Raw genomic sequence first — 25999 nt, forward strand, 5'->3', positions numbered from 1 at the left:
TCCAGGAAGCTGATGATGACAGATTACAGGCTGTAGAGGCTTCGTGTTCATGTCACTCAAGAGGAAGAGAGAGAGGTAAGAGAGGGAGGGTGTGTAGAAAACAGTAAGATACCATCTCGTACATACACACACACACAGATTTGACTTCCCGCAGGTAAGAAAATATGAGGTTGAACGATGAATAGAGAATGCCTGGAATCCAGGTGACATCTAGTGTCCAGTGGTGAAAATGCTGGTTTAAAACCATGAAATATCCACATGATTTGTGATGATTTCTATAATGATGTACCCGCGGAACCCTCTAATATCTAGAAAATAATTGTAGAGAATCTAGACAATTGATTCAAAAGAATTTATCAGAAGTGGGAACATTTACACTTGATTTATTTAGCAGACGCTTTTATCCAAAGTGACATACAAAAAGTGCATATAGAAAAGCACAGTAGAACATCAAGGATCAGAAGTGCATAGTTCTAAGCCTTTTTGTGGCTAGAGTCAAGGAACAGTCTGTATTTTCCAGACACGGCACAAAGTAACCACATCTCAGCTACCAGGCACTACAATTAAAGTATAAAGTACAGTTCATCTACTGCAGTTGCCACATATTCAGTAAACCATTATGGCTGGCTGAATTTAAAAGGAATATACAGTAGAACATTTTAGTGAGTGAAACAGCTACAGGAAGTAACAAGTGCATTCTTTCCTTCATCAAACTATAGTGCTAGAGAGGTATACTTGGTGATCGTTACTCATGTCCACTTCACAGTCAGACTCTGTGGTCTTCTAGTGGCAGCATGTTGGATGTCCTGTACGTCACGTGCCCTCACGTGCCAGCACCCCGTCAGATCCAGGCTTCTCATTCGCTCGCAGGCCGCAAACAACCTCTTAGCCGTCATCCCGGTCACATCGCTATGGGCCAGGTTTAGGTCGCGTAACCGTGCCAACGGGCGGGATAGGTGGGGCCCTTCCGAGATGGCCGCGGCAGCAGCAGAGGGGGGGTTTCTGCACGGAAGGTTCCGGGTGGTCTGGAGGACCCTGTGGAAGACCGAGTCCAGGGGACAGGGCACGGCCACCAGACACACGTCCTCCAGCAGGGGGGAGCCGGCCAGCAGGCGCCACAGCGCCCCCCTCAGGGCGCTCCAGGACGGCGCGGGCCTGAGCTGCCGCTGGTCGCAGGAGAAGCTGGAGAAAGGAGGGGTGAGAGGAAGGGAACATTCATCACCCTCCCTCATGTGCTCTAGTGCTGTCTATCTCGTACCATGTCAACATGCCATAGAGACCCAACATGACCCCCTCCGCCCCCCCCCCCCCCCCTCCTGCAGAGAAAACGAGGAAGTGTAAAAAAATAACAGGGGATTTCCAGTTTATTAATAATTGCCACACAGTTTTGCAACTATCAGTTGTTTAGGACGGAACTAAGATGTCTTTGCCGATGACAAACCTCGACACTTGACGTTCAGACCCTTATCAGTCCCGGAGGAAAACCCGACTGACTTTATCCTCACGTAATCTGCTACACTCTGCAACCCCTCTAAACCAGTGTTTTGGTGAGTTACGCTTTAACACAAAGTAAAAGCTTCATGTCAAGCCTTGCCAAAGACCCTCCACACTTACTGGAGTGAGAGAGAGCACAGCTGGAGCAGACAAGACCCATCCAGAACATTCTCCTCCTCCTCCTCCTCTTCCTCTTCCTGTAGTGGTGCAAGGGGGGGCTCACAATGGATGAGGAGAGTCCTCAGCCTGGGGCAGGTGTGGAGGAGCTCCACCAGGGGGGTGTGGGGGCTGGTTCTGACCCCCTCCAGGGTGAGGGAGACCAGGGAAGGCCCTACACAGCACAGGGCCGGCCGTAGCTCCTCCAGGGCCCCCGGGAAACGCACGACCAGCCTCTTCAGCTGCCCCGCCCATCTCCGCAGCCCCGCGGCCAGCCGAGGGTCCGGGCCCCGCCCCCCGCCCTCCTCACAGTCCAATGAGATGGAGAGGAGGGCGGGGCAGAGGCGAGCTACGGCGGGCAGACTCCTGACTGACAAGCCCTGGGCTTCCTTCAGAGACAGGATGACACACTTCTCCCTCATCCCTCCTTCCTCTCCACCTTCCCCTCCTCCGTCTAGCCTGTCTGCCTGAACCCCGCTCAGCCCCTCTCCCCTGGCCCACTGCCCTCTCATCCCTTCCTCATCACTCCCAACCTCCTCCCTGCCCCAGCATCCACCCTCCTCATCCTCCTCCTCTCCTCCTAGAGCCCCCCCCTCTCTCTTCCCCTCCCCCTCCCCCTCCTCCACCCTCCTCCTCCAAAGCTCCCCCAGGCTGCACACCCCCTCCCTGGAGGCGAAGGCCTCCGTCTCCCTGCCCTCCCTGTGGAGGAGCAGGCTGCAGGCCTCTCCCACACCCTCCAGTACCACCCTCTCCAACCTGGGCAGGGAGAGCAGGAGGTAGGCTGCCGCCGCCGCCGGGTCCCCCTCCTCCGGCCCCAGCCCGATGTCCAGGGCCAGGAGGCTGCTGAGGGGGGCCGCGGGGCCGGAGGAGGAGAGGGCCCCTCCAAGTGGCAGCAGGCCTGCGGGGGCCAGGAGGGGGCAGCGGGACAGGTCGAGGTGGCGAAGGGCAGGACAGGAGAGGGCCACCGCCCTCACCACTCGGCTGTCACACTGGGTACCGGCCAGGGAGAGGGAGCGCAGGGAGGGAAGATAGCCTAGCAGGTCACACTGGACCTGGGCCGATAGCTGCTGGGCCCCTGATACATCCAGGCTGGACAAGGACTGGGAGAGGAGCAGAGAGGACGACCAGGAAAGAGAGACATCTGTGACACATGTCATCCATACCAAACAACAAAACGTCCCTTATTTGGACAGTCTTGAGTTTGACTAGTATATTCACAGAGGGGGGGGTTCTAACCTGGCAACGTGCTGTGACGAGGGAGCAGAGGGAGGGGGTGACCAGGGCTGGGCAGGATCCCAGGTTCAGGCCCCTGAGCTGGGGGACGAGGAGGAGGTGGAGGGCAGCGCGGGATAACTCCTGTCTGGAGCACAGCAGGGATGTTAGCTCCTCCACCAGCTCCCCCGCTGGAGAGGGGGAGGAGAGGAGTGGGGGAGGGGGAGAGAGGGGAGGGAAGGGGGGGGTGAGGGAGGGAGGGAGGAGAATAGAGGTGAAGGAGGGGGAGTGAGGCAGAAAAGAGGTGAGGTAGGACAAGAGAGGAGAAGGGGAGGGAGGGAAGGAAGAGAGGGAGGGATGAGCATTAGAAAGGAGAGGAGAAAGGGAGATAGGTAGGAGGGATGGAGAAAACTACAATTCCCATCCACACCAAAACAACGCTGACAGTGTGTTCTTCAGCCTGGACTCACGTAGCTCACTGAAGGGCCCCATGATGTGTCTGAAGTTGTACTGGTCCATGTAGTTCTCAGCGTAGTCCTTTACCCATAGCGTTTTCATGTTCTCTGCCAGGCTGCGTAGGCATAGCTGACCTAGCGATACTATGGCACCATCCTTCTCTTTCCATCTCCTCCTTCCTTCTCTGGTTTTCAACTTCCTGTTTTGAGGTCTCTGAGGTGTGACTCGGTATAAAGGCATCACTTCCTCCAAAGTCAATGAGTGTTAGCTGTACACTGCAATCTCCCAGGAGCTGGTTTATAATGAAACAAGTACAATAATACATTTTCTATGAAAACAAAAACAAAAATCATTTTACTTCCTGATGAGTTTCTGGGCTGGCATACATGGCATGCATTTATTCTAATTTTACACCTGAGTAAGCCTCGAGTAGCCTCGAGTTTTTTTCAATTTTTCTTTGGTAGCCGCTTTGAGTTCCGCTCAGCTACTTACCTGATGTACTTGTGTGTCACAAGGCAAAGCTTGAATATGGCAATTGGCAAATGGATTCGACGTTAAAACGACCTTTGAACTAATACTGCACGTTTTGGGCAGGACCACAGACTTTGAAAAATGAGAGATGGATCGACAGTACTAGATTTGCAAACTAGTATAATGTTTGTACAAAACAAACCTCTTTCATGCGTAGCTTGCCTTGTGCTCAATATTTATTAATTAACGCATATACGGTATATTCGTTCTATCAGAATTGTGTGAAGGAGTAGGCTCCAGGATGAACGTATGGGATGGACTTAACACAAAGTTCCGGTTTGGAAACTCGACTAGCGTGGGCTACGGCGTTCTGTGTTGCGTTCAGGACCCGCAAACTGTTAGAAACTGTTAGAAAATGAATCGGCGGGATATTACAATTTATACATTTACATTTTACATTTAATCATTTAGCAGACACTCTTATCCAGAGCGACTTACAGTAAATACAGGGACATTTCCCCGAGGCAAGTAGGGTGAAGTGCCTTGCCCAAAGACGAAACGTCATTTTTGCACGGCCGGGAATCGAAACGGCAACCTTATGATTAATAGCCCGATTCCCTAACCGCTCAGCCATCTGACCCAATCAAACCCTTTGTCAAACTTTTTTACGTTTTTTAATTAGATGTGCCTATTTAATAAATATTTTCTGATTGGAATCTATTGTGGCGTTACATGAATCTTAATAGGATGGCTCCTATGCAGACCCTTGGAACCCTAGACACCAACCTGTGTCAGTTGGGTAGTCAACAACGATCACTGACACCTCTCTCTAGTACCGGCTACCCTCTCCACTGTCATTCACAGGTGACGCTACGCTGTAAACGCATGAAAACCAACTAAAGATAAACAACATAGTCTAAATTTCATCCTGTGTGTGTGTGCAACTTCAAAAATCAGAATCATATTGTGAAGAAGGTACAAAAGACTAGATGCCAAATGTATGATATGTATATACTATTTTATTCAAGTTGACATACTTTAAGGAGTACTGAACCTTTTCCCTTTTGCTTTGAATCATAACAAATATTTGCAGTAATAAAACATTAATCAAAACAAAATGCACTGTAAACTAAATAGATTTAAATAGTTACATTTGAAACATTCATTTTGAATGGCCACGGTTGAATAATCTCTAACACCTGGCCAAACAAGCAATTATTCAAGCAGAATAATAAAGCTAACAATACATTCACAGCCAAACAAAGAAACAGACAATAATAAAAAATGTAAAAAGATACATACATTTAAAACAAAGTCTGACCTACTCACACAAGCTACTGCCTCTCAGGTCAAGGGAGGAACTGTGCTCAATAACAAACTCAGAGGGTAAATAAGGAGATGAGGTATAGCTCAGTAGCAGAGCACTTGTCTGCAGGTCAAGAGGTCTCAGTTTCAAATCCCCCCATGAAAGTTGCTTTTGATAAAAGCATCTGCTAAATGAATGCATTATTATTATTTAGTATAAATAACAGTCAAACTTTTAACTGGATGTTGACGGCCAAGAGGTTGCATTGGTCTGGACAGTATATCAATATTCATTATCATTCCCCAACAAAATCATATGATAGAATTTCCAAGGATTTGGCTGAAAATAATACAAAAAGCTCCATAATCAATTACTTCTGTGAATTTCTAGTCGTTATTATTAATTTCAGTGTAAGCATACATACATAGGGAAAGAACAGCTCACAGTGAACTGCCTCTAATTTCCAATCATTCTGTCTTCTACACCTAAGTAAGCGGACGAACGGAGGACGAAAACAGAACGGTGAGAATCTAGAGGCAGGCTGCTTCAGGACGGAGCAACAGACGCGGAGTCCGCACCTAAAGTCAGCCGGGGAAAGGCACCACCCTCCTGCCGGCCACATACACTTCTGCAATGTTTCGGTCATCACCTGGAGGGGGAGGGGGGGTGGGGGTGGGGGGGCGAGAGAGGGGAGATGCCGAGTCACTCACACAAACAGGAACTTGTGCTCTTTATAGTACTGTTAGAACGTCTGTCACACAAAAACAAATATGGCAAGGTGTCATCAATCAAACAATATCGACTTGATGTACGGGAGATTGAATTCTTACCCAAGTTAAGGAATTTCTCCAAAAGCACCTGGGAATAACAAAGAGAAGGTGAAGGTTCAGGATTAGTTCCGCTGACACGTCTTTGTGAACATGTGTGTTTTGTGCATGTGCGTGCCTAAAGCGTGTGTGCGTGGGTACAGTAATAACAACAATGTAATCATTTAGCAGACGCTTTTATTCAAAGCGACTTACAGGATGGGGGGGGGGCATATTTGACCATGTGACTCTGCTGTCAAACTCTATAGCCCTCCCACCTGCTAGCATGCATGCAAACATGCATGTTTGTGTCATGCATGTTTGTGTCACTGAGAAACTATGGCGTCGGCGTGGAGGCGTGGCCACCTACCACAGGCTCCTCCCTCTGGAAGATGTCGACGGGTCCCTCCTCTGCCGCCAGGTCCACCCGCAGCGCGTCAAAGTCCTTCCCCACCTCGAAGTTCCCCGTGTGCTCGTCCATGGACAGGGCTGCAAACCCCGCGACACACAGTCAGGCCATCCCGTGCACGCTCAGAGCGGACACACTGTCAGGCCATCCCGTGCACGCTCAGAGCGGACACACTGTCAGGCCATCCCGTGCACGCTCAGAGCGGACACACTGTCAGGCCATCCCGTGCACGCTCAGAGCGGACACTGTCAGGCCATCCCGTGCACGCTCAGAGCGGACACACTGTCAGGCCATCCCGTGCACGCTCAGAGCGGACACACTCGCCAACTGGCCGTCTGGACGGCGTGTCAGCCGCTCCCTGTGTTAAGCCCTAATGGGCGCTGCCACTTGCCACGTTTCAAGTTGCCACAAAGCTTCTAATGAACAAACTAACTCGCTAGAGAAACTAAACATATTAACTGACTACACTCTAACTAATTAAATAACCAAGCTAACAATCTCAACTCTAAGTAACTAATGTATTAACTAGTTAACTAGCTAAACTCTTAGGAAATAATTAACGAACTAAATAGCTAACTAAGTAAACCAACTAGCTCACTAACCTTGGCTCCCTCCCAGCGTGGCCAGTCTGAAGACCTCCTGGAAGCTGAGGGTTTGGTGTTGTGAGTCATTGATGGTCAGAGCTTTAGACGTGTCCAGAGTCTTCCTCACGGCGTCCAGCATGGAGGGAGAGTAGCCCCCGGCCACGTCTACACACACAAGGAGCACGTTTACACACACACACACACACACACTCTCTCTCTCGCACACACGTGTTTTAGCATACGTGTGTACGAAACACACACACGCGCGCTCGCTCGCCCCCACACAGTAGGGTATAGCTCTGGGCCTACCTGTTCCCAGGCCCAGCTTTACTTTATTGTTGAGAACGTTGCGGACATCCAAAAAGCCACTGCACAACCTAGGGTGAAGGAGAGGGGGAGACAGGAGGAGGTAGGTGAGGGGGAGACAGGAGGAGGTAGGAGAGGGGGAGACAGGAGGAGGCAGGAGAGGGGGAGACAGGAGGAGGTAGGAGAGGGAGATACAGGAGGAGGTAGGTGAGGGGGAGACAGGAGGAGGTAGGAGAGGGAGATACAGGAGGAGGAAGGAGAGGGAGATACAGGAGGAGGTAGGAGAGAGACAGGAGGAGGGAAGAGAGACAGGAGGAGGTAGGAGAGGGGGAGACAGGAGGAGGCAGGAGAGGGGGAGACAGGAGGAGGAAGGAGAGGGAGATACAGGAGGAGGTAGGAGAGAGACAGGAGGAGGGAAGAGAGACAGGAGGAGGTAGGAGAGGGGGAGACAGGAGGAGGTAGGAGAGGGGGAGACAGGAGGAGGCAGGAGAGGGGGAGACAGGAGGAGGAAGGAGAGGGGGAGACAGGAGGAGGAAGGAGAGGGAGATACAGGAGGAGGTAGGAGAGAGACAGGAGGAGGTAGGAGAGGGGGAGACAGGAGGAGGAAGGAGAGGGGGAGACAGGAGGAGGTAGGAGAGAGACAGGAGGAGGTAGGAGAGGGGGAGACAGGAGGAGGTAGGAGAGGGGGAGACAGGAGGAGGAAGGAGAGGGGGAGACAGGAGGAGGAAGGAGAGGGAGATACAAGAGGAGGTAGGAGAGGGGGAGACAGGAGGGGGTAGACGAGGCGGAGACAGGAGGAGGAAGGAGAGGGGGAGAAAGGAGGGGGTAAGAGAGGGGGAGACAGGGGGAGGAAGGAGAGGGGGAGACAGGAGGAGGAAGGAGAGGAGGAGACAGGAGGAGGAAGGAGAGACAGGAGGAGGGAGAAGTAGGGAATGACGGAGGGGAGGAGTAGAGAGAGAGAAGGACGTTGAGTTCAAAGACCGGAGACGGAGAAGAGACTAACTGTGAAGCGGTGTTAATAAACACTGTTCCGGCTGGTTCATTTGTTGTCATCGAGAACAGTGTGTTCTCTGTAATTATTTGTTTAACAACGGTCGGGGGGGGGGGGGGGGATTGGGCAGAGGGACTCACGAGATGTTGGAGTTGGGACAGTGAGCGATGGACGCCCCCGTCTCTCTGAACAGCTTCAGTTCTTCATCCGACAAGTGACAACCATGAGCCATCACTGTCTGTTCTCAAACACAAAGCACCCAATTGTTTTTGTACATAAACGTTAACTCAATTTGTTTGTCTTCTGCATTAGGTGCTGAAGTAGAAAACAGCAACATTTAGATTCGTTGAACCAGTGCCGGTCCTAGCACATTCGGCGCCCTAGGCGAGATGTATGAACAGTGCAAATCGATGTAGCTGTGCAGATGTGCAGACCTACCTTGTCGGTGAGGAGGTTGTGTTTGAGGTAGACATCTGTGTAGGACTCAGAGTCAGGAAACAGCTCCTTCACCATCTGCACCTCCTCCTTGGTCTCACTGATGTGACTCTGGGGGTCAGAGGTTAAAGGTCAGTTCACTGACAGGAACACCTCAAGGTGCATAACAGCTTTGTGGCGCAACAATCATCTCAAGTTCAAGGTCTGTCAGCTAAGAAGACCGCCCTGCTCCGACATCACTGCCCGACCTTGACGATCTATATTCTCTAAGGCATCAATGCTGTTATTGTGTCCCTGTCTTTCTGTTAGTAGAGAGTCCCTCATTGTATCCAAGGATCAACATATAATGACTACGATACAAGACTTTCAAATGGATTCCAGAGATTTTTCTAATTGTGAGACAATCGTCCCATGAAATCCAAACATCCACGTTGTGATGACCTCATTGTCGGCAACCTCGACAGAGCGAGTGCATCTCGTGACACGAAAGATCCGAACCGGCCTGCTGGTCTCCATAGCGATGCCGCCCCAAGTGTGTCCCCCTTGGTGGGTTGCCGTGGTGATGGCTGTGCGCAGGTATAAGCTCACCTGGATGTGCAGGTGGTTGTTTTGAGCGATCTCCCCCAGGTGGCTGAGCAGGGCTGGGGAGCAGGAGGGGGCGAAGCGTGGGGTCACCACCGGCATTACCAGGGGATACTGGACACCAAGGATCCCACACCAAGACGGAGAGAGAGGAGAGAGAGGAGAGAGAGAGAAGGAAGACTCTTCAAAGACCAGCTTCCAATGACAGAATCGACAAGTGCAATCATATCAAGACTATACCGTCTGTCCAGATCAGAATCAGATTTCGGTTTATTCGCCATGTATGTTAAACAAACACGGAATTCACTGTGGCAGGGAGGTTTGGTGGCAGATGTCTGTTTGCATGCTTTGCATGTGGCACACTTGGAATGAATAGCTTGTAAAGGCTTGTAAAAATGTTGCCCCGGGAGACGAGGTGTTTAATGGCTTGAGGGAGGATCCTTACCTTGTTCTCTAAGAGCTCTCGGATGAACCTTGAGAGCAGGAAAACCACAGTCAGCAACACATATCACAAGACAAACACACCTCATCTGCTCAGACACCCTCGTCCTGCTGGCATAGCACACAGACCTGGGAGAGACCGTGAGCTGTGGAAACTCCAGCAAAGTGTGACAGAACTCAACCTGAACTTGTGTTGAATCAAAGAGGTCCATTGTCTGCCCAGAGTCATGTGAGATGTTCCAACACAACATGAGCCCCTCTCTGGCCGGATAGGGCTTATGGATGTTTTTGATATGTGTGTGGGTGATTTTAGAGGGGGGGGGAAGAGTTTCAGAGCCCGAGTGAATGTGTCAGTGTTCAGAGAGAGGTTCTGAGGTTCGAACACGTCACTGGAGAGGGTCCGGCTTGTCACTGGCCTTCAGCTCTCCAGGGGAACATCAGGGTGGTCAAAACGGACCTACACCAAGCCAATGCTGGAATGCTTGATGGTGATTAGCTGAACGTTAGTCTGACAGGGGTTTCACTGTGAAGACAGAGCCTACCGATTGGTCTCGTCCAGGGATTCCTCCGGGGTCTCTTTGTAATGCCGGACGGCATCGTTCCTGTCCATGCACACCTTCCCCACAAGGGCGCGCTGTCCAAACTCATCTACAGCAGGGCACAACGACAGTCAAAGGGCATATTCCAAAACGCTCCGTCATTCTTCACACATGCATGTACTCAGGGAAATCCCATCCACCTACATCTGTGTCATGTGGAGACAAGAATATGTTGAACGGGTTGAGCAAGTCTTTACCATACCTGTCTAATCCCTTCGTGACGAATACTTAGTTTAGGACAAAACCAAACTATCAGGTACTGTATAATATGTCAATCCAAGTGTACACAGGTGAAACTTTGTACTTTGGACTGATGTTACGTAAAGCAGGAAACATTCCAGACAAATGAAAAAGTGTCAAACTCCACTCTGTCACACTTCCAGATAAATATCCCCTGTCAGTTTGTGAAAATAACTCTCTGTGGGATTTTTGGGGGTCAGTACAGTCAGTAACCATAACAACATATTTCCATGCAAGTGCATTATCATAGCAGTATGTGTGCTGACAAATTAGACATTTCACTCTGTGAAGTACATTGTGTAGACCTGTACCTAAAGTTCACATTTGGAAATGGTTACATAACAGGTTTTGTGTACTTGAGTCAAATCTTGACCCCCCCCCCCCTCTCTCTCTCTCTCTCTCTCTGTCTCTCTCTCCCCTTTCTCATTAATGTCAATCTAATGGATGTTCTGCTCAATCTTCTAAGATATACATCCCAGAGTTACATTGACACACCTCGTTGGAGGTAAACACTAGAATCCTCCATAGGAACCAAAAGGCCTCTGGGAATTGTAGTCTTGGTGCAGTCCTGCCCCCACCGCTCATACAAGGCGAGTTCCAATTGAGACCTCCAGCTTCTTCTTTTTGCCTCTTCTTCTTTTTGATGCGTCTGCAACTGGAAACGCCGTCCTTCCATCTCTGTCCTCATAGGCCTTGGTCAGATCTGTCTCTCCCTCCCTCTCTCACTCTTTGTCCTCTCTGTGTCTAATCTGTGCATATCTCTCCCTCTCTCTGCATCTCTCTCTCTCCTTTGCTCTCCAGTTTCGGATCATAGTTCCAATAAGAATGAAGTGTATCCATGCACATGTGCGTGTATGGATGGGTGAGTCCGTGTATCTGTGTGTTTAGAACTAGTGTGGGTGTTGTTGTGTGTGTGTGTGCGTGTTTGTATTTGTGTGTGTGTGTGTGTAGCATGTGTGTTCTCACTTGCAATCTGCCCGAGCAGGAGAGAAGCGTCTGTGTGTATGGTGGCAAAGTAGCAGGCAGTCGTGGTCCCGTTCCTCAGAGTTCTCCTCTGAAACAGACAGACAGGTGTCATGTTACCACATTCACTTCAACAATTATTAAGGCGCCATCGAACGGGTGGCTGTGTCTAAACGCATCGTTTCCATCTATCCTGAGCGTAACACAAACAGGTATTTCATCACATTTTCCAATTCCAAGAGCTAATCTGGAAAGCCAGATACACACACACACCTCACGACCCTTGCCATTTCCACATATATATTTGAGTCGGTATACAACTTCTACTTCGCAACTTCATATTGAATCTCCTCATCATCAGATGAAAATGTACCTGGTTTGTACCACCATCCAGTTTTCATTACCAATCTGCACAATTTACTGCACTACAGCATGTCTTTATACTTTCACTTGACTTAGTTACTTTGATATTAACCTGCTAGTAAAACCTAGACGGCTCACCACAACTTGAGTGTAGACTTTGCGGGCAAACTCCAGGTCTTCGTAGCGGGCCTCCACAGGGAAGGTGTAGGTGTTGAGCCACTGGAGCAGGGGCAGGTCCAGGGCTGTGCCAGCGTAGCTGTACTGGGACGCATGGATATGGGTGTCCACCATTCCCGGCATGAAGAACTCGCTGTAGGATCCAGCAACGGGGACGTCAGGAAAATAGGACTCTTAATGTTTTCATCATGTACTGGTTGCTGAACCAACAGAAAAGACTCTTTGCTTACTGCTGTCTCAGCTGGGTAACATCTCGGACGTGGAATCCATACTTCTCACACAGCCGGTCCACATCAGTCCCTCTCCCGATGAAAGCAATCTATCAGTGTGATGAATCAATCAGGCACAGTAAGTGGTGTGTAGACAATGAGAAGTTAATGAGTTATTACAGAAAAAAAGTGGGAGGGTCTCTCAGGAAAACAAGCTGCCATATGGAATTGTTTTTTTAATATATTCTTTTTTTATATATATAAAATTTAGGACAGCAAATCACCAGATAGATAGTGTTTCAGTTTCGGTTCTGTTTTGGGATGCTTGATACTATCTGGATTGAAAATCCAATCATATATTGTTAAAATGGTTATGTAAAGCATTTACTATACTTTAAAGTCATCGTTTGTAAAAGCCTTCTTTACGCTCTCATAAACAAATGTACTTAAAGTTGAAGTCGGATTGAGTAATACTGAGAAACATTACACCGTATCTTTTTACAATTAAATGATTCATTAAAAAAAATATTCCAGTGAGACAGACCTTTCCTAGCGTATCGACTCCTAGAAGTGTGTCGTCCAAAACATCTAAGGCTGAGCTTTGGGTTGAGTGCACAAACGTTCCGCGAAAGACGTGCACAATGACCATCGTGGATCGGTTGCTGGTCATCTCTACGCGTTTTGTTCAGTTCGGTTTGGCAAAGCAATACGCAATACCCATTGCACAGACAGTATTTATATTCGAGTACAGTAGGCGTTTAGCTTTATGGACTTATCACAGAAGAGGTTGCGCTACTCCACCTGTAATGCGTCTGGCCAATGAGCGTGTCTGTGAAATTCAAGCGCAGATTTCTTTTCTTTTCCGTCTTGAGAAATCACAAGGGGAAGGAAATTAAGAGATAACTAAACAGATAGAACCGATCTTATACACTTAAGTCATGTAGTATGTAAGCGTAATATGTAATATCTTTATTAAAATCGCAAATGTTACAAGTGTAAGAAGGGCTATGAATGAGCACTTTGGATGCATTGCTTATATTTTGCTTCTTCCGACTGTGTTACTAGTATATAAACATCTAACCAAGCCCGTAATCATAATACATATTGGGGGGGTGGGGGACATATCCTTCCCCAATATTCAAATCTGGTCAAAATGTCCCCCCCAATATATTGATATAAAAATATAAATAAAAATATAAATGTGCTACGCTTCGACAGGCAACCACGCACGTTGTCCGAAATGTTCATAAAAAATTAAATGTCCCCCCCCCCAATGTTGACTACATGGCTAAGGCCTTGCATCTAACAATCAACATTGAGGGTGACATGGATTGACATATCACCAATCTAAATGGGATCAAACAAAAGCTCAATTTTTTAAGTAATGGACCTGGAAAGTTACTTTTCTGATTGTGGACAATCCCCTGCCAAACTGACTAACAACCCAACATGTATTGTGGCTGGGATCTGTGATAGCTTTAGATTTACTTCAACTCATTTATTTTGCTTGGCCTAGACCCTAGAGCACTGAAAGTGTAAAACAATAATTTAATGGGTTCTCCAATAGAGTAGACAAGTGACTTCCAGTCGAGTGCTGCTAAGCATTAAAAACCTTGTGAGGAACACTTTGCCTTACTGTCTGAGGTCATTGCTGAAACAGAATATTACTATATTTACCTCATACTGTGTTTCATTGCCACACAAAGGGAAGTGGGATATTACTCCCTTCTTGAAAACTGACCATGTGCAGGAAAAAATGCTTAAAAAGTAAGAGGCACATGATAAATGACGCAAACATTTATTTCAACATTAGCCTCGAGTTCCTAGCAGAAATGTACAGGATAATAAAGAGCACATAGAGCACTGTCATGACAACAGACTGCACCTACAATTCGTTTTTCGCTGTTGAACTTGAGATATGTGGTCACTATTAATGTGCTTTCCCACCAGAAGAATGATGTATTGTCGTAGCTGAGGTGATAGATGCGCTATTTATCATAAGCGTTGCCGTTTCTTGGCAATAACCCCTGAAATATCTATCCAGCACTATTTGTATGTTGCTTTAGATAAAACCGATGGCAAAATCAACCAAATGTAAAACTATAAAAGAGTGAAAAATGGAGATGAGAGAACCCCCATCGGTCTTCTCCACCTGCTTCCCCTGAAGGATATAGCACGGGGGAGATCTTTTCAGTAACACAAGTTTATTACTGATTATAACCGGGCCTCGAGATGCAAAGAGTTCTACCAAATCCAACCTTTCCCTTGATTCTTGAGGTGTGTAATTCACTCTAGTCACTAGTATCAACCGTATAGGAATGTCTCTAAGACCCACACCATCCCTATGGGTTTACTTTGACATTGTAGACAAGTGGACATCTTAAGGGACGTGGTGGAGGTACTGTATCTGTTAGTGGAGGGCAGCAGAGTCTCTCTCTAGTCCCAGAGTCTCTCACTAGTCCCGGACGCTGACACGAGCCATGTCAGGAATAGCTGGCTTGTCTCCAGCTTCTTTGGGTTTAGAGTCACCACCACCACCATCCTCCTCATCACTTCCTAGGTCTCCAAAGTCATCATCACTGTCCAGCTCGTCATCTACATCCTTCTTCTTCTTCTTCTTTTTCTTCTGACAGAGCTCTTTCGTCTTCTGACTGGTCGTCTCCTCCTCCTCCTCCTCCCCCTCTGGTGCGTTCACACTGAAGAAGGACGTGGAGCGAAAACAGCATCAGAAGCAGGCCAGAATCACACCCTACTCAGTACAGCAGTACGGCACTCAATGTTTGTCGATATATTAACCTGGCCATGGTTGATATTATGGGAAGGCTATGGTGGGCAAGGTGCAGCCTCTTCCAACTTACTGGCATCTTTCCTGATCTTTTAAGGCCTACACGAGGGTGTATAAACAATGGACAAGCACCAATGCCACAGTAATGGCATTGGTGCTCCACTAGATGGAGCACTTGCACAGTTTATCGCTTTCATATACATTGTACATCTACATACTTGATCTTAGTCTGTTCTAAAAGTTGATTAGTCAGGTGAGAGAGGAACCTAAATTTGACATGGTCTAGAAAGCAAGCCTTGACCAGCATGGTGGGTTTCAAACACGCCTACAGGATTGCAAAGGCACTCACTAACCCACCAGCTTACTGTCAAACTTACGGTATGACAATGTCTTCTTTCTTGCCGCATTTGGCACACACATCGAGCTGAATGGAACAGGGCGTGCATATGACGTGGTAGGCATTTTTAATGGTCTTCTGAGAGCATTTCACACTGAAATACAAAGATAAATATATTTGATGATTGAAGCCAGCATGAGAGTGTACGAGTGTGTTTGTGTGTGCTTACTTACCAAGTCCGAGCTTGAGTTATAGGTTTATATTTGTTGTACTTGACTTTCCACTCCAAAACCTCCTTACACCGTTTGCACAACCCCGCATGGACTTTTGAGTTTGCAATCTATAAGATCAAACATAAACGACGTTAAACCAACAAGACCACAACGGTTACAGGCTAGTGCATACATATTGTAATGTTAAGCTAAGGTCTCACTTAATAACATGGTCACGTAGTGATAATAAAATAGCTTATTAGTGATGAGTCAAAGTAGTAAATAAAGCTTGCTAGCTCATCGTGAGCTCGTAGCCTAGCTACTTCTCTTACCTTGACTTGAACACTTGCTCCATATTTATCGTTCTTGTAAGCAGTGGTGTTTTTATATTTCTGGGATCGGGAGCGGGATGCGTTTCCTTTTTGAGAACTCATAATTTATCTACTTTAACTACCCATCAAGAATTATTTATAAAACTAGCAAGGATAGCTAAAACGGATGCCAGACACACATGTCAGACATCACCCGGAAGAATATTGTACGATCCGCTGTGACGTCACATCAAAGCCACTGTATTCATTAAGTTTACAAAGGCATGGACATTTTTTGTATTTTACTGATCAAACAAATGTGATGCAAGACCGGAGCTCTTAAAGATCCGACTATGGGACACTCACGTGTCAATAAATTAAAAGATTGGACTGCAAAAAAACAAATAATTGCGTCATTTCACAACAGGGTAGGTCACGCAATCCTTCTGATTGGGCACAAACCATCAGAATTCTCTGCTCCTTTCAGATGCCAGCCCCGCCCGGAGAGTACACAGGTTGCTTGAATTTAGCAGACAGTAGCCTCAATCGTTGGTCACATGACGGACGTTTTCCGTGATCATACTAAACGAAATGACCTAAACAAGAATAGTGAGAAGAGGCGTCTGCATCTCATATAGCCAAGCTGTAGTACTACACCGAAGCCCAATAAGCAACAACCTTGGCCGTTGCTACCTCGCTGGTAGGAACATCTAACAGGATTCAATTAAATTATTGGTTTATGCCAGCAGAACAGCAAATATTAACATTATTTGGGGACTATTTTGCTGAACCACATGTGGACAACATTGAGGAACCCCCGACCTGGGTTTACTAATAAGCTAGCTAGCTATTCAGTCTTGTGGAACGAGACCAAGAAAAAACCTGCGGGTACTACTGGAGCAAAGAACTAGGAAGCTAGCTATTGAACGTGATCAAAGTAATCTTGTTGTAATATTCGTTACTATTTTGCTCATTCTCGACATCTAACGTTACATCTAGTTAACTAATCACGGTAGCCAATACAAATACGAATCAATCTTCTTCAGAACCGAGACCAGGTACGTGACAAGACCTCTTTATTCGTCGAAATAATTATTGTTAAAGTTGTGCGCATGAACGTGTAATAACTTGAAACTAGTTATATACCATATGTAAACATTTCTGGACTGTAAGGAAAACTGTCGTCCCTATGCCCCTCGATATGCCCGAGTCCGGCACGTTACTGTCAAGTCAGTGTATAGGCTAAAGCCCCATTCAAGCCTAGCTAGTAGTAGATCTGTCGGTGGAATGTCCACAAAAAGATTATGGATTATCATAGGTCATGTGTGAACTACACAGGCTTTTCAATAAATTGGTTTAGGTCATTTATTTACAGATTATTTTTGACCTGTCGCTCCGGATTTTCCCTTGCTCGCTCATTCACTCTTGTTATGTCTCTCTCGCACACACGTAGTCATTTGATGTTCTCACTTGTTTCGCTGAGATGGAGATTGCATACCCACACACTGGTTTAATGGATGATTTTTGGGGGGTTTCTTTTTAATCATGTGGTTTTTGGAGTTATGAGGTCAAGTCATTTGTCGGTCAACAGAAATGACCAAATATTACAAGTGTAGACATGAACAGAAGTGTGTAGCCTTGTTTAATCACCAGTAGGCTTAACATCCATTTATTCCAACAGCTCAGCCCTTAGTAGAACACTGAGGCAGTTTGTGTCTAGCAATGTTAGGCCTGCTGCTATAGGCCATTTAACTTATGAACATGGATTCCTAGAAGGTAGCCAGGGGGCCAGAAGTGGGAAAAAAATCACATTGAAAATGCACTCAGATGCTGACTGTTAAGAAACCTTGGGTCTGGCTGGACCAGAAGCCAGTATGTAAACAGTCATCAGTGTTACAGCCTTCCCCACTGAGCCATGGAGTGGGGAAGGTATCGATTGTGAATGTGAAACTAGCCCTATGCTAAGGCCTGCCCTGCCCTGCCCTGCCCTGCCTCTACCACTGCCTGCCTGGGGAAAGACACTCTCATGCTCTCCCATTTCCAAGAATGTCTGGTTATCGTGTCTGAGGTCTGCCACACACACACACAAGCTTGCGGCCGTCACATGTGATCTATGATCTTCTGAGCTGCGCACACCACAGTTTAGTTTGGCTCACGGATACGCACCAGCTCAGCGGTATCAGCATTTGACTGCTTATCAAGACGTCACAGGTTCAAATCTTCCCCCGTGCCTTGCTCTGGGTAAAAGCGCCCGCGAAATAAATCCATTGAAATAAGGAGGTGTTATGTGCAGAGGAAGCTGGTAGTTAGTGCTGGTCCAGGAATGGCTGCCCGTATCAGTGTTAAGGTTAGGATCTCTGCTGCCCACAGTCCTATGTTGTCATTCCCCTTCAATCAAGGGATTATTCTCCGGTACTACTTTGGTCTCCTTTAGTGTGTGTGTGTGTCTGTGTGTGTTAGTGTGGGTGTGTGTGTGTGTCTGTGTGTGTTAGTGTGGGTGTGTGTGTGTGTGTGTGGACGGGATGCCCATGCAGCCGTAGTGGGAGACCCAGATGTCTGTTGTCGAGTCACATCTGGGTTTCTGATGGCGAGAGCAAATCCAAAATGGCCACTTCGGCATGAGCTGTGGCCACCTTCTTGCCCGAACAGGAGACCTGAAGCCAGGCGTATCTCCCTGACTCTCCTCTGCACTATTCTCCTCCTCCTCTCTGCCCTCCTCTCTGCCCTCCTCTCCCTTGTCTCTCCTCCAGCACAGCCTGGTAACACTTCAGGTTCTTTGTGAGGGGGATTTTGTCCAGACTTAACCCCCGCGGAATGCTAAACAGATGCTAACGGCATTCTCTCTTCCCTCCCCCCCTCCAGCCAGGTGATCTTTTGAGGATGAACCACCTGTCCCTCAGCGAGCTGTGCTGCCTGTTCTGCTGCCCGCCGTGCCCCAGCAAGATCGCCTCCAAGCTGGCCTTCCTGCCCCCGGAGCCCACCTACAGCCTGATGAGCGACGACAGTGGCAGCCGCTGGACCCTGCACCTGTCGGAGCGCGCCGACTGGCAGTACTCGGCCCGCGAGAAGGACGCCATCGAGTGCTTCATGACGCGCACGGCCCGCGGCAACCGCATCGCCTGCATGTTCGTGCGCTGCTCGCCGAGCGCCCGCTACACGCTGCTGTTCTCCCACGGCAACGCGGTGGACCTGGGCCAAATGAGCAGCTTCTACATCGGCCTGGGCTCCCGGATCAACTGCAACGTGTTCTCGTACGACTACTCGGGCTACGGCGCCAGCTCCGGGAAGCCCTCCGAGAAGAACCTGTACGCCGATGTGGACGCCGCCTGGCAGGCCCTGCGCACACGGTCAGGACCCGGGGGAGGGGGGGGGTGATGGGGGTCAGGGAGGATGGGGGAGTTGGGGGGTGGTGTGTGTGTGTGTGTGTGTGGGGGGGGATGAGGGGGTGAGGGTGGGCTGGGGGAGTGAGGGAGGATGGGGGGGGGGTTGAGGGAGGATGAGGTTGAGGGAGGATGAGGAGTGAGGGAGGGTGGGTGTGAGGGTGGGCTGGGGGAGTGAGGGAGGATGGGGGGGGGGTTGAGGGAGGATGAGGTTGAGGGAGGATGAGGAGTGAGGGAGGGTGGGTGGGTGTGAGGGTGGGCTGGGGGAGTGAGGGAGGATGGGGGGTGTTGGGGGTGGGGGGAGGCAGGACGGGGGAGGAGTGAGGGATGTCGGTGGATGGCGAGGGTTTTCGTCTGTGATGGAAACAGAAACAGGAAGGTGTCGTGGGAGGCTGGGATGAAGGGATGGCTCAAAACAACAAGGAGGGACGTAGGATGGGCGAGTGATGAGTAAGAGAGGACGGCATATGGACCGGGAGTGTGAAGCCGAAGAGTGGGGTGTGTGTGTGTGTTTGTGTGTGACGTGACTGTTTGGGAAGTGGGTGTGTGCGTGTGGGAGTGTGCAACAGGGCTCCTCGTCATCCCGGATCTCTGCATGAGGCAGGGCGGCCGCCCACTCGCCCCCTTCCACACATCAACACTCGTTCGGCCCATCTGTGTCTCTCTCTTTGTCTCTCTCTTTCGTTATCTCCCCGTCTCTCTCTCTCACACACTCTCTGTCTCTCTCTCTGTCTCCCTCCCCCTCTCCCTGCCTCCATCCGTCCCTCTATCAATTTCTCGATCCACACACAACCCCTTGCACGCCCCTTTCCCCGTGCTCTCTTTGTCGTCCTCCCTCTCTCCTCCTCCTCCCCCTCTCCAGTCTATTTTCTCTCGCTGGCTCTGGTACTGGGTCCCAGGTGGGGTCACACACACACCTCATCCCTATTTTAAGTCCGATGAACCGTTGTTCATATGGACAGGGTCTTCTCCCCATCCCCTCCCCCCTCCATCCTGTCCTCCCTCCTCCCGTCTCCGTGCGGCTGTTTCCCTTCCTCCTGCTCCCTTCTTCCCTCCCCTCCCTACGGTCTGTCCTTCCCCGGTCCCTGTGCCGGGCCACTACACTGCCTCTCTCCGGGATTGTTTACAGAGGGTCACACTGGGGAAATGACAGGGCTGTCCGCTGCTCCTTCCTGTAGAAATGACCCGAGAACGAGAGAGAGAGAGAGAGAGAGAGAGAGAGAGAGAGAGAGAGAGAGAGAGAGAGAGAGAGAGAGAGAGAGAGAGAGAGAGAGAGAGAGAGAGAGAGAGAGAGAGAGAGAGAGAGAGAGAGAGAGAGAGAGAGAGAGAGAGAGAGAGAGCGAGAGCGAGAGCGAGAGCGAGAGCGAGAGCGAGAGCGAGAGCGAGAGCGAGAGCGAGAGCGAGAGCGAGAGCGAGAGCGAGAGCGAGAGCGAGAGCGAGAGCGAGAGCGAGAGCGAGAGCGAGAGCGAGAGCGAGAGCGAGAGCGAGAGCGAGAGCGAGAGCGAGAGCGAGAGCGAGAGCGAGAGCGAGAGAGAGAGAGGCATTGTCTCGTCCAATCGCAAGCCCTTAATGGTCCTCCGTTTTGAAAAGGCTGTCTCAGCGTTCATGAGGAAGCCTGAGAGTCAAGTGAACCAGAATAGTTTTTTTTTGGGTAATGTATTGTTTTAGCAGATGCTTTTATCCAAAGCAACATACCAGGGAGGGGAGTTTGGTCCTCGGCTTGTTCTGTACAGGAAGCTAGTGTTGCTGTCAGACCTGTCTGGTAGCTAAATCAGTCTCCTGACTTTGTGCTTCTGTAGAAACTGTCCCCATCTCCTTGACTGTGACCGCTCTGCCTTTGTGCCTGTTTTTCTTTCTCCTCCCACGCACATTACCATTGAGTGTTTGTGTAGATGCGTGCGCGTGAGAGAGAGGGAGGGAGGGTGTGTGTCTGTCTCTCCAAACCCTTTCCTGTTATGTGAATTACTTTAAGTAGTGTGCTGTCACCCAGCCGAGCAGGAGTCAACAGCATCTTGTCAAACACACAGAGAGAGACCAGCACCGGGGAAATAAGCTCTGAAAGTGTACTTTCACTCTCAAAGCTGAACCGCATCAAGCCTCACCCAACGATTGTTTGGAGAGACGACACCACCTGGAGCTTCTGATCTTTTCCTGAGCCCTGGTTTGGGTAATGCCCGCCCAGGTATTTGATGATTGTTCCAAACGGGAGCAGGTCAGAGCTGGCTGCTCTAGGCTCTGATCTGGTCTGGTGGTCCTCAACACTGAGGCTTTGTCTCCCGTGGTGTGACTCCCAGCTGATAAGCCGCGTCTTTCCCCTCTTAGGCTGGAATATTAAGCTTATTGCGCACACACATACACATAAGGGGAGAGAGATGGAGAATAAGACCGCTGTACTATGAGAGAGGGGGGGAGGGAGAGAGAGAGGGGGAGGGAGAGGGAGGGAGGGAGGGAGAGGGAGGGAGGGAGAGCTGTACATGAGAGAGGGAGGGGGGTGAGGGAGCTGGAGTCTGACTGAGTGGTAAGAGATCCCCACATCCGACTTTGAACATGAATCAAGCTGGTTCTGTTTATCACATCACAGGCCGGGCCTGTCTGGCCTTCAGTAGGCCTCCTGTTTTACACGGCTCATGAAAGTTAGATGAGCTACGGGGAAGTGGTCGAGCGGTGCGCTCTGTCAATACTGGGCGTGTGTTTGAGGACATTCGCCTGCGTGGGCTTGCCTCGTCACCCTTTGCAGAGCAGATCCCTGAGAACAGTCTAGCAGGGTTGGCTGCTGTATCAATGTCATCCAGATATTCCGGACTTTTAAGAGAATGTTTGGGGCCACCTGGCAATGTATGACACCATCAGATGGCTTAGCCAGTCCCAGGATTGGCTCCAGACGCCAGGGTCTTGCTAAGGGCATTCTGGCCCTGCTAGGGGAGTCCTGGCCCTGCTAGGGGAGTCCTGGCCCTGGGTGTCTCTCTGGTGGAGCGACGGGGCGAGGCTCTTCCTGCACCTGAGCACATCCTCGGGTGATTCAACCATCATGAGTCATCGTCATGAGGCGTGCCTGACAACGCCAGCACACCGGCCGCCGTGCTTCTCTAGTCTCCACCACGGCATGCCTACAGAACACACACACCCATACACATACAAACAAACACACCGTCACACTGTCATGGTCACTGTTTGATTATAGGGGAGTTCCCTGACTTTTAGTTTTTGGATACATATGTGTCTCTGTGTGTGTGTGTGTGTGTGTCAGCACCATTTGCTTCCTCACCACCCAGTGGGAGGTGGAGGAGGAGAAGGAGCAGGGGAATGGACATGTCACAGCACGTAACTAGGAATTCCCCCCCAAGGAATTACTGTAGGCTCCGGCCCTTTCTGTCCTCGGTTTTGGAGTTGAGTAGTTGAACCGCTGTTGACACACCAACACACTGTTGGTGTGTCAACGTGGCTAAGCTAGCCTGTGCGTGGGATCACAATAGAAGTGGCTAGGCTAAGCTAGCCTGTGTGTGGGATCTCTATGGAAGTGAATAGGCTAAGCTAGCCTGTGTGTGGGATCACAATAGAAGTGGCTAGGCTAAGCTAGCCTGTGTGTGGGATCTCTATGGAAGTGACTAGGCTAAGCTAGCCTGTGTGTGTGTGTTTTCTATAGAAGCGCTGTATCGTTTTATTTTCACCCTGAGAGTCAATCCTCCAAGCCTAATATTGACTGGTATCCTAGCAACCAATTACCAATAGGCTCTTAGGAGGAGGCCTCCCCTTAACTGCAGCTGTGACCGTGACCTCAGCCCATCCAGGAAGTGCTACCCTCTTTATCAATCATGATATTGATTGGTAAGAAAATACAGAACCAGCTGTGAACCAGAGCATGCACACACACACACACACACACACACACACACTCTCACATGCACACACACAAGTAACTCGTGGTGTTTGGTTGCATAATTTGATATGGGACGTACAACCGGTGGACAAAGACAGCTGTGTGTGTGTGTGACCTGACGTGAGTATCCATCCTCGGGTGTCTCCTATAGACGACCCGGAATTGGGGCTAGCGTTGACCTCCCTGTGTCCCAAGTCACATGACTAGCTGCAGAGTACCGACTCCGAGAAACCTAGTCTTGTTTCAGTTCCGTTCACCCCTCCCGCCCTCCTTTCTCTCTCTCTTTAACTTCCTCCCTCACCCATTGTCTTGTCCTATATACCCCTCCCCCACCCTGCAGTCCCCCCCCCCCTCCCGGTTCCTCGCTCCTATCCCCTGTGTTTGGTGCGTGCGAGTCCCTGGGAGCCGAGGACAGTCTAGTTTCAGTGAAGGAACTCCATGTCAGACGGCTAACCGGTGATGTTGCCGCAGCGCCTCTCGTCTCCCGTCAGCTGACTGGCTGAGTGGGTCACGTTCTCTATAATCGGCCTTGGAATGCCGATTTCACTCGCTCCTCCTTTCTCTCCCTGCGTCTCTCTCTCTCTCCCTCCTTCTCTCTCTCTCTGTGTCCCCATTCTCTTTTTCTCTTTCCCTTTCTCTCCCTCTTGCTCCCCCCTCTCTCTCCCCTCTCTTCTTCCTCTCTCTCCCACCCCCCTCTCTACCTCTCTCTCCCTCTCTCGTCCACCCCCCCCTAAACCATGTCTTCCTCTTGGTCTCTATCAGGAGCTCCTCATCAGGCCAGCTCATGTGAGGCAGTCCACATACACGATCGCTGTGAGCTTTGAGCCCATGGCTGTAAAGGCCTCAAGTACATCTGTAGTCAAACTGCCTCGGTCCAAACCCTCTCCACTCCCGGACTGATAACGACTGCTAATCACCAGTTCCGTGCGTGCAAAACAAGATAAAACGGGCGTGTAATTAGCATGTGTGTGACTGACTGGGGACATTGTACTGACCGCTGTGTGTGTGTGTGTGTGTGTGTCTGCGCGTAGGTACGGTATCCGCCCGGAGAACGTGATCGTGTACGGGCAGAGCATCGGCACGGTGCCGTCGGTGGACCTGGCGGCTCGCTACGAGAGCGCCGCCGTGGTGCTGCACTCCCCCCTCACCTCCGGCATGAGGGTGGCCTTCCCCGACACCAAGAAGACCTACTGCTTCGACGCCTTCCCCAAGTCAGTCCCTCGACGGCCCAGAGAGACGCTCTACTGTCTCACACACACACACGCACACAGACATACATACACGGATGAAATATTTGCGTTTGAAACAGCTAACTATGTTATTGACTCAATAGCCCCCTCTGTCGGTTAATGGTTGCTCCTGTCACATGCTGGACTCTCACTAAAAACGATAGGGCAGTCCACATCCTTTTGGGTCTTTCACTTTTTTCACACGTGTCTCTGTGTGTGTGTGTGTGTGTTTGTGTGTGCGCGCCTCCGCAGCATCGATAAGATCTCCAAGGTGACGTCCCCGGTGCTGGTGATCCACGGGACGGAGGACGAGGTGATCGACTTCTCCCACGGCCTGGCGCTGTACGAGCGCTGCCAGCGGCCCGTGGAGCCGCTCTGGGTGGAGGGGGCGGGCCACAACGATGTGGAGCTCTACGGACAGTACCTGGAGCGCTTGAAACAGTTTGTGGCGCACGAGCTCGCCAACTTGTAAGAGAGGGGGCGAGGAAGAGAGAGAGGGAGGGAGGGAGTGAGGGAGGGAGGGAGTGAGGGAGGGACGGAGGGAGGGACGGAGGGAGAGGGAGGGAGGGAGAGAGGGAGAGAGGGAGGGAGAGAGGGAGAGAGAGAGAGGGACTGGTCTTCATCCCCCCAGCCCCTCGACCAAGCAACCACTCACCTGCTGCAACTGTGAACTCCAGAGAATACCCATCATCCTTATAGTTTCTTTTTTGTTTTTCTTTGTCGTTTGAAATGAAATTGCACAGCCTGATGGAGAAGAGAGTAGATATACACAGAGAAGCAAAGAATATTTTCTGTGTGTGTGTGTGTCTGTGTGTGTGATCTGTGTATGTCATTTTTGCTGCCTTTCAAGAAGGATGCGGTGAGCAGTCCATAGTCTGGACCGCTGACCGGGCCTAAGACGGGCTTTATGAACCAGCCATGCTGGGAACCAAACTGGACTGACTATCACCCATCCTCAGTCCTGTATGCCAAGTCCGGTCCAGTGCGGTCTGCATGGGGGTTTAATTTGTCCGTTCATTTTTTAAATATATATATATAAAATATTTGCATATATATAAAATATTTGCACCTATCACATGACAGTCTCGTCACAGAACTGTACATGACAAAACTCTGACATTTGATTTAACAGTGCCAGTGTTGCCAAATGACAATGTACTGAAGAGAATAACCCTTAACAGCCTCTTTGTACGAGCAATGTACGATAGAACATCTAAGCTGGATTGTTTTTTGTGTGTGTATGTCTAAATGTTGTTTGCAAATCACAGTAATATGCCGGAAGGTACTATTTAAAGGAGATACGGTTCTACTTTAACCAATGTCAAAACATCTGAGGCCTCAGTGACCCTTCACTAACTCCCATAAATCCAGCATCAAATGTCACATTGGATTAAAGTAGGACTGATATAATAAATACGATATGATATATGTATATTCTGTATTTAAATGCTATAATAGAGCTCGTATACAATTCAAGAGAAATTTCTTGGTTTTCTTTTCTATAAATGCAACTGTGGTTTCGAGGGCCCCGGAAGCTCTCTGTGGTCAACACGGAACAAGCCCCATACCACTAACGCCATAACAACACGCAGTCCATGTGTCCATGACAGGAAAATGCTGTGTTTTACCCACTCGACATTGATCGCTTTCACAGGTTAACAGACTTGT

The 25999-nt window shown here is 49.5% G+C and overlaps 4 protein-coding genes across 6 annotated transcripts; 1 reads left to right on the plus strand and 3 right to left on the minus strand.

Moving 5' to 3' along the window:
* Nucleotides 1-371: 371 nt before the first annotated feature.
* On the minus strand, nucleotides 372-4095 carry si:ch211-214j8.12 (uncharacterized protein LOC100000539 homolog). Its single transcript, XM_062452137.1, has 6 exons — nucleotides 3811-4095; nucleotides 3333-3610; nucleotides 2887-3053; nucleotides 2268-2750; nucleotides 1615-2219; nucleotides 372-1182 (listed from the first exon to the last, which is right to left on the minus strand). Exons 2-6 carry the CDS (start codon nucleotides 3556-3558, stop codon nucleotides 750-752), a joined length of 1914 nt encoding a protein of 637 aa, XP_062308121.1. The 5' UTR covers nucleotides 3559-3610; nucleotides 3811-4095; the 3' UTR covers nucleotides 372-749.
* Nucleotides 4096-4728: 633 nt separating this feature from the next.
* On the minus strand, nucleotides 4729-12914 carry gda (guanine deaminase). Its single transcript, XM_062451655.1, has 14 exons — nucleotides 12745-12914; nucleotides 12222-12310; nucleotides 11953-12124; nucleotides 11455-11542; nucleotides 10192-10297; nucleotides 9654-9681; nucleotides 9215-9322; nucleotides 8630-8737; nucleotides 8332-8429; nucleotides 7204-7271; nucleotides 6913-7059; nucleotides 6272-6390; nucleotides 5926-5953; nucleotides 4729-5744 (listed from the first exon to the last, which is right to left on the minus strand). Exons 1-14 carry the CDS (start codon nucleotides 12868-12870, stop codon nucleotides 5680-5682), a joined length of 1350 nt encoding a protein of 449 aa, XP_062307639.1. The 5' UTR covers nucleotides 12871-12914; the 3' UTR covers nucleotides 4729-5679.
* Nucleotides 12915-13975: 1061 nt separating this feature from the next.
* On the minus strand, nucleotides 13976-16083 carry c25h9orf85 (chromosome 25 C9orf85 homolog). Of its 2 annotated transcripts, none has more exons than XM_062451566.1 (4): nucleotides 15867-16083; nucleotides 15556-15662; nucleotides 15363-15476; nucleotides 13976-14896 (listed from the first exon to the last, which is right to left on the minus strand). In XM_062451566.1, the coding sequence occupies exons 1-4, from the start codon at nucleotides 15966-15968 to the stop codon at nucleotides 14656-14658; spliced, it is 564 nt and encodes a 187-aa protein (XP_062307550.1). In that variant the 5' UTR covers nucleotides 15969-16083; the 3' UTR covers nucleotides 13976-14655. The 2 variants fall into 2 exon arrangements, with proteins under 2 accessions (XP_062307550.1, XP_062307551.1); XM_062451567.1 differs by lacking the exon at nucleotides 13976-14896 and adding an exon at nucleotides 15063-15084.
* Nucleotides 16084-16332: 249 nt separating this feature from the next.
* abhd17b (abhydrolase domain containing 17B, depalmitoylase) lies at nucleotides 16333-24826 on the plus strand. Of its 2 annotated transcripts, none has more exons than XM_062451565.1 (4): nucleotides 16333-16545; nucleotides 18708-19192; nucleotides 24134-24313; nucleotides 24584-24826. In XM_062451565.1, exons 2-4 carry the CDS (start codon nucleotides 18726-18728, stop codon nucleotides 24801-24803), a joined length of 867 nt encoding a protein of 288 aa, XP_062307549.1. In that variant the 5' UTR covers nucleotides 16333-16545; nucleotides 18708-18725; the 3' UTR covers nucleotides 24804-24826. The 2 variants fall into 2 exon arrangements, with proteins under 2 accessions (XP_062307549.1, XP_062307548.1); XM_062451564.1 differs by having other exon boundaries at nucleotides 16334-16903.
* Nucleotides 24827-25999: the final 1173 nt, after the last annotated feature.

The sequence above is a fragment of the Osmerus eperlanus genome, chromosome 25 (assembly GCF_963692335.1).
Source record: "Osmerus eperlanus chromosome 25, fOsmEpe2.1, whole genome shotgun sequence".
NCBI lineage: Eukaryota > Metazoa > Chordata > Actinopteri > Osmeriformes > Osmeridae > Osmerus > Osmerus eperlanus.

What these genes read in the sequence shown, in the direction of transcription:
- si:ch211-214j8.12 (XM_062452137.1), bottom strand. Translation starts at nt 3,558, where the DNA reads ATGCCTTTATACCGAGTCACACCTCAGAGACCTCAAAACAGGAAGTTG. An exon ending in GGAGGAGGAGGGTGGAGGAG is followed by an intron (nt 2,220 to 2,267) that starts GGGGAGGGGGAG and finishes GGAGGAGAGGAG; the next exon opens with GAGGATGAGGAGGGTGGATG. An exon ending in CTGTGCTCTCTCTCACTCCA is followed by an intron (nt 1,183 to 1,614) that starts GTAAGTGTGGAG and finishes TCCTTTCTCCAG; the next exon opens with CTTCTCCTGCGACCAGCGGC.
- gda (XM_062451655.1), bottom strand. Translation starts at nt 12,870, where the DNA reads ATGACCAGCAACCGATCCACGATGGTCATTGTGCACGTCTTTCGCGGA. An exon ending in GTTACCCAGCTGAGACAGCA is followed by an intron (nt 12,125 to 12,221) that starts GTAAGCAAAGAG and finishes TGGATCCTACAG; the next exon opens with CGAGTTCTTCATGCCGGGAA. An exon ending in TCCCTGGACGAGACCAATCG is followed by an intron (nt 9,682 to 10,191) that starts GTAGGCTCTGTC and finishes CCTGCTCTCAAG; the next exon opens with GTTCATCCGAGAGCTCTTAG.
- c25h9orf85 (XM_062451566.1), bottom strand. Translation starts at nt 15,968, where the DNA reads ATGAGTTCTCAAAAAGGAAACGCATCCCGCTCCCGATCCCAGAAATAT. An exon ending in ATAACTCAAGCTCGGACTTG is followed by an intron (nt 15,477 to 15,555) that starts GTAAGTAAGCAC and finishes TTTGTATTTCAG; the next exon opens with TGTGAAATGCTCTCAGAAGA. An exon ending in AAAGAAGACATTGTCATACC is followed by an intron (nt 14,897 to 15,362) that starts GTAAGTTTGACA and finishes GTCCTTCTTCAG; the next exon opens with TGTGAACGCACCAGAGGGGG.
- abhd17b (XM_062451565.1), top strand. Translation starts at nt 18,726, where the DNA reads ATGAACCACCTGTCCCTCAGCGAGCTGTGCTGCCTGTTCTGCTGCCCG. An exon ending in TGGCAGGCCCTGCGCACACG is followed by an intron (nt 19,193 to 24,133) that starts GTCAGGACCCGG and finishes GTCTGCGCGTAG; the next exon opens with GTACGGTATCCGCCCGGAGA. An exon ending in TGCTTCGACGCCTTCCCCAA is followed by an intron (nt 24,314 to 24,583) that starts GTCAGTCCCTCG and finishes GCGCCTCCGCAG; the next exon opens with CATCGATAAGATCTCCAAGG.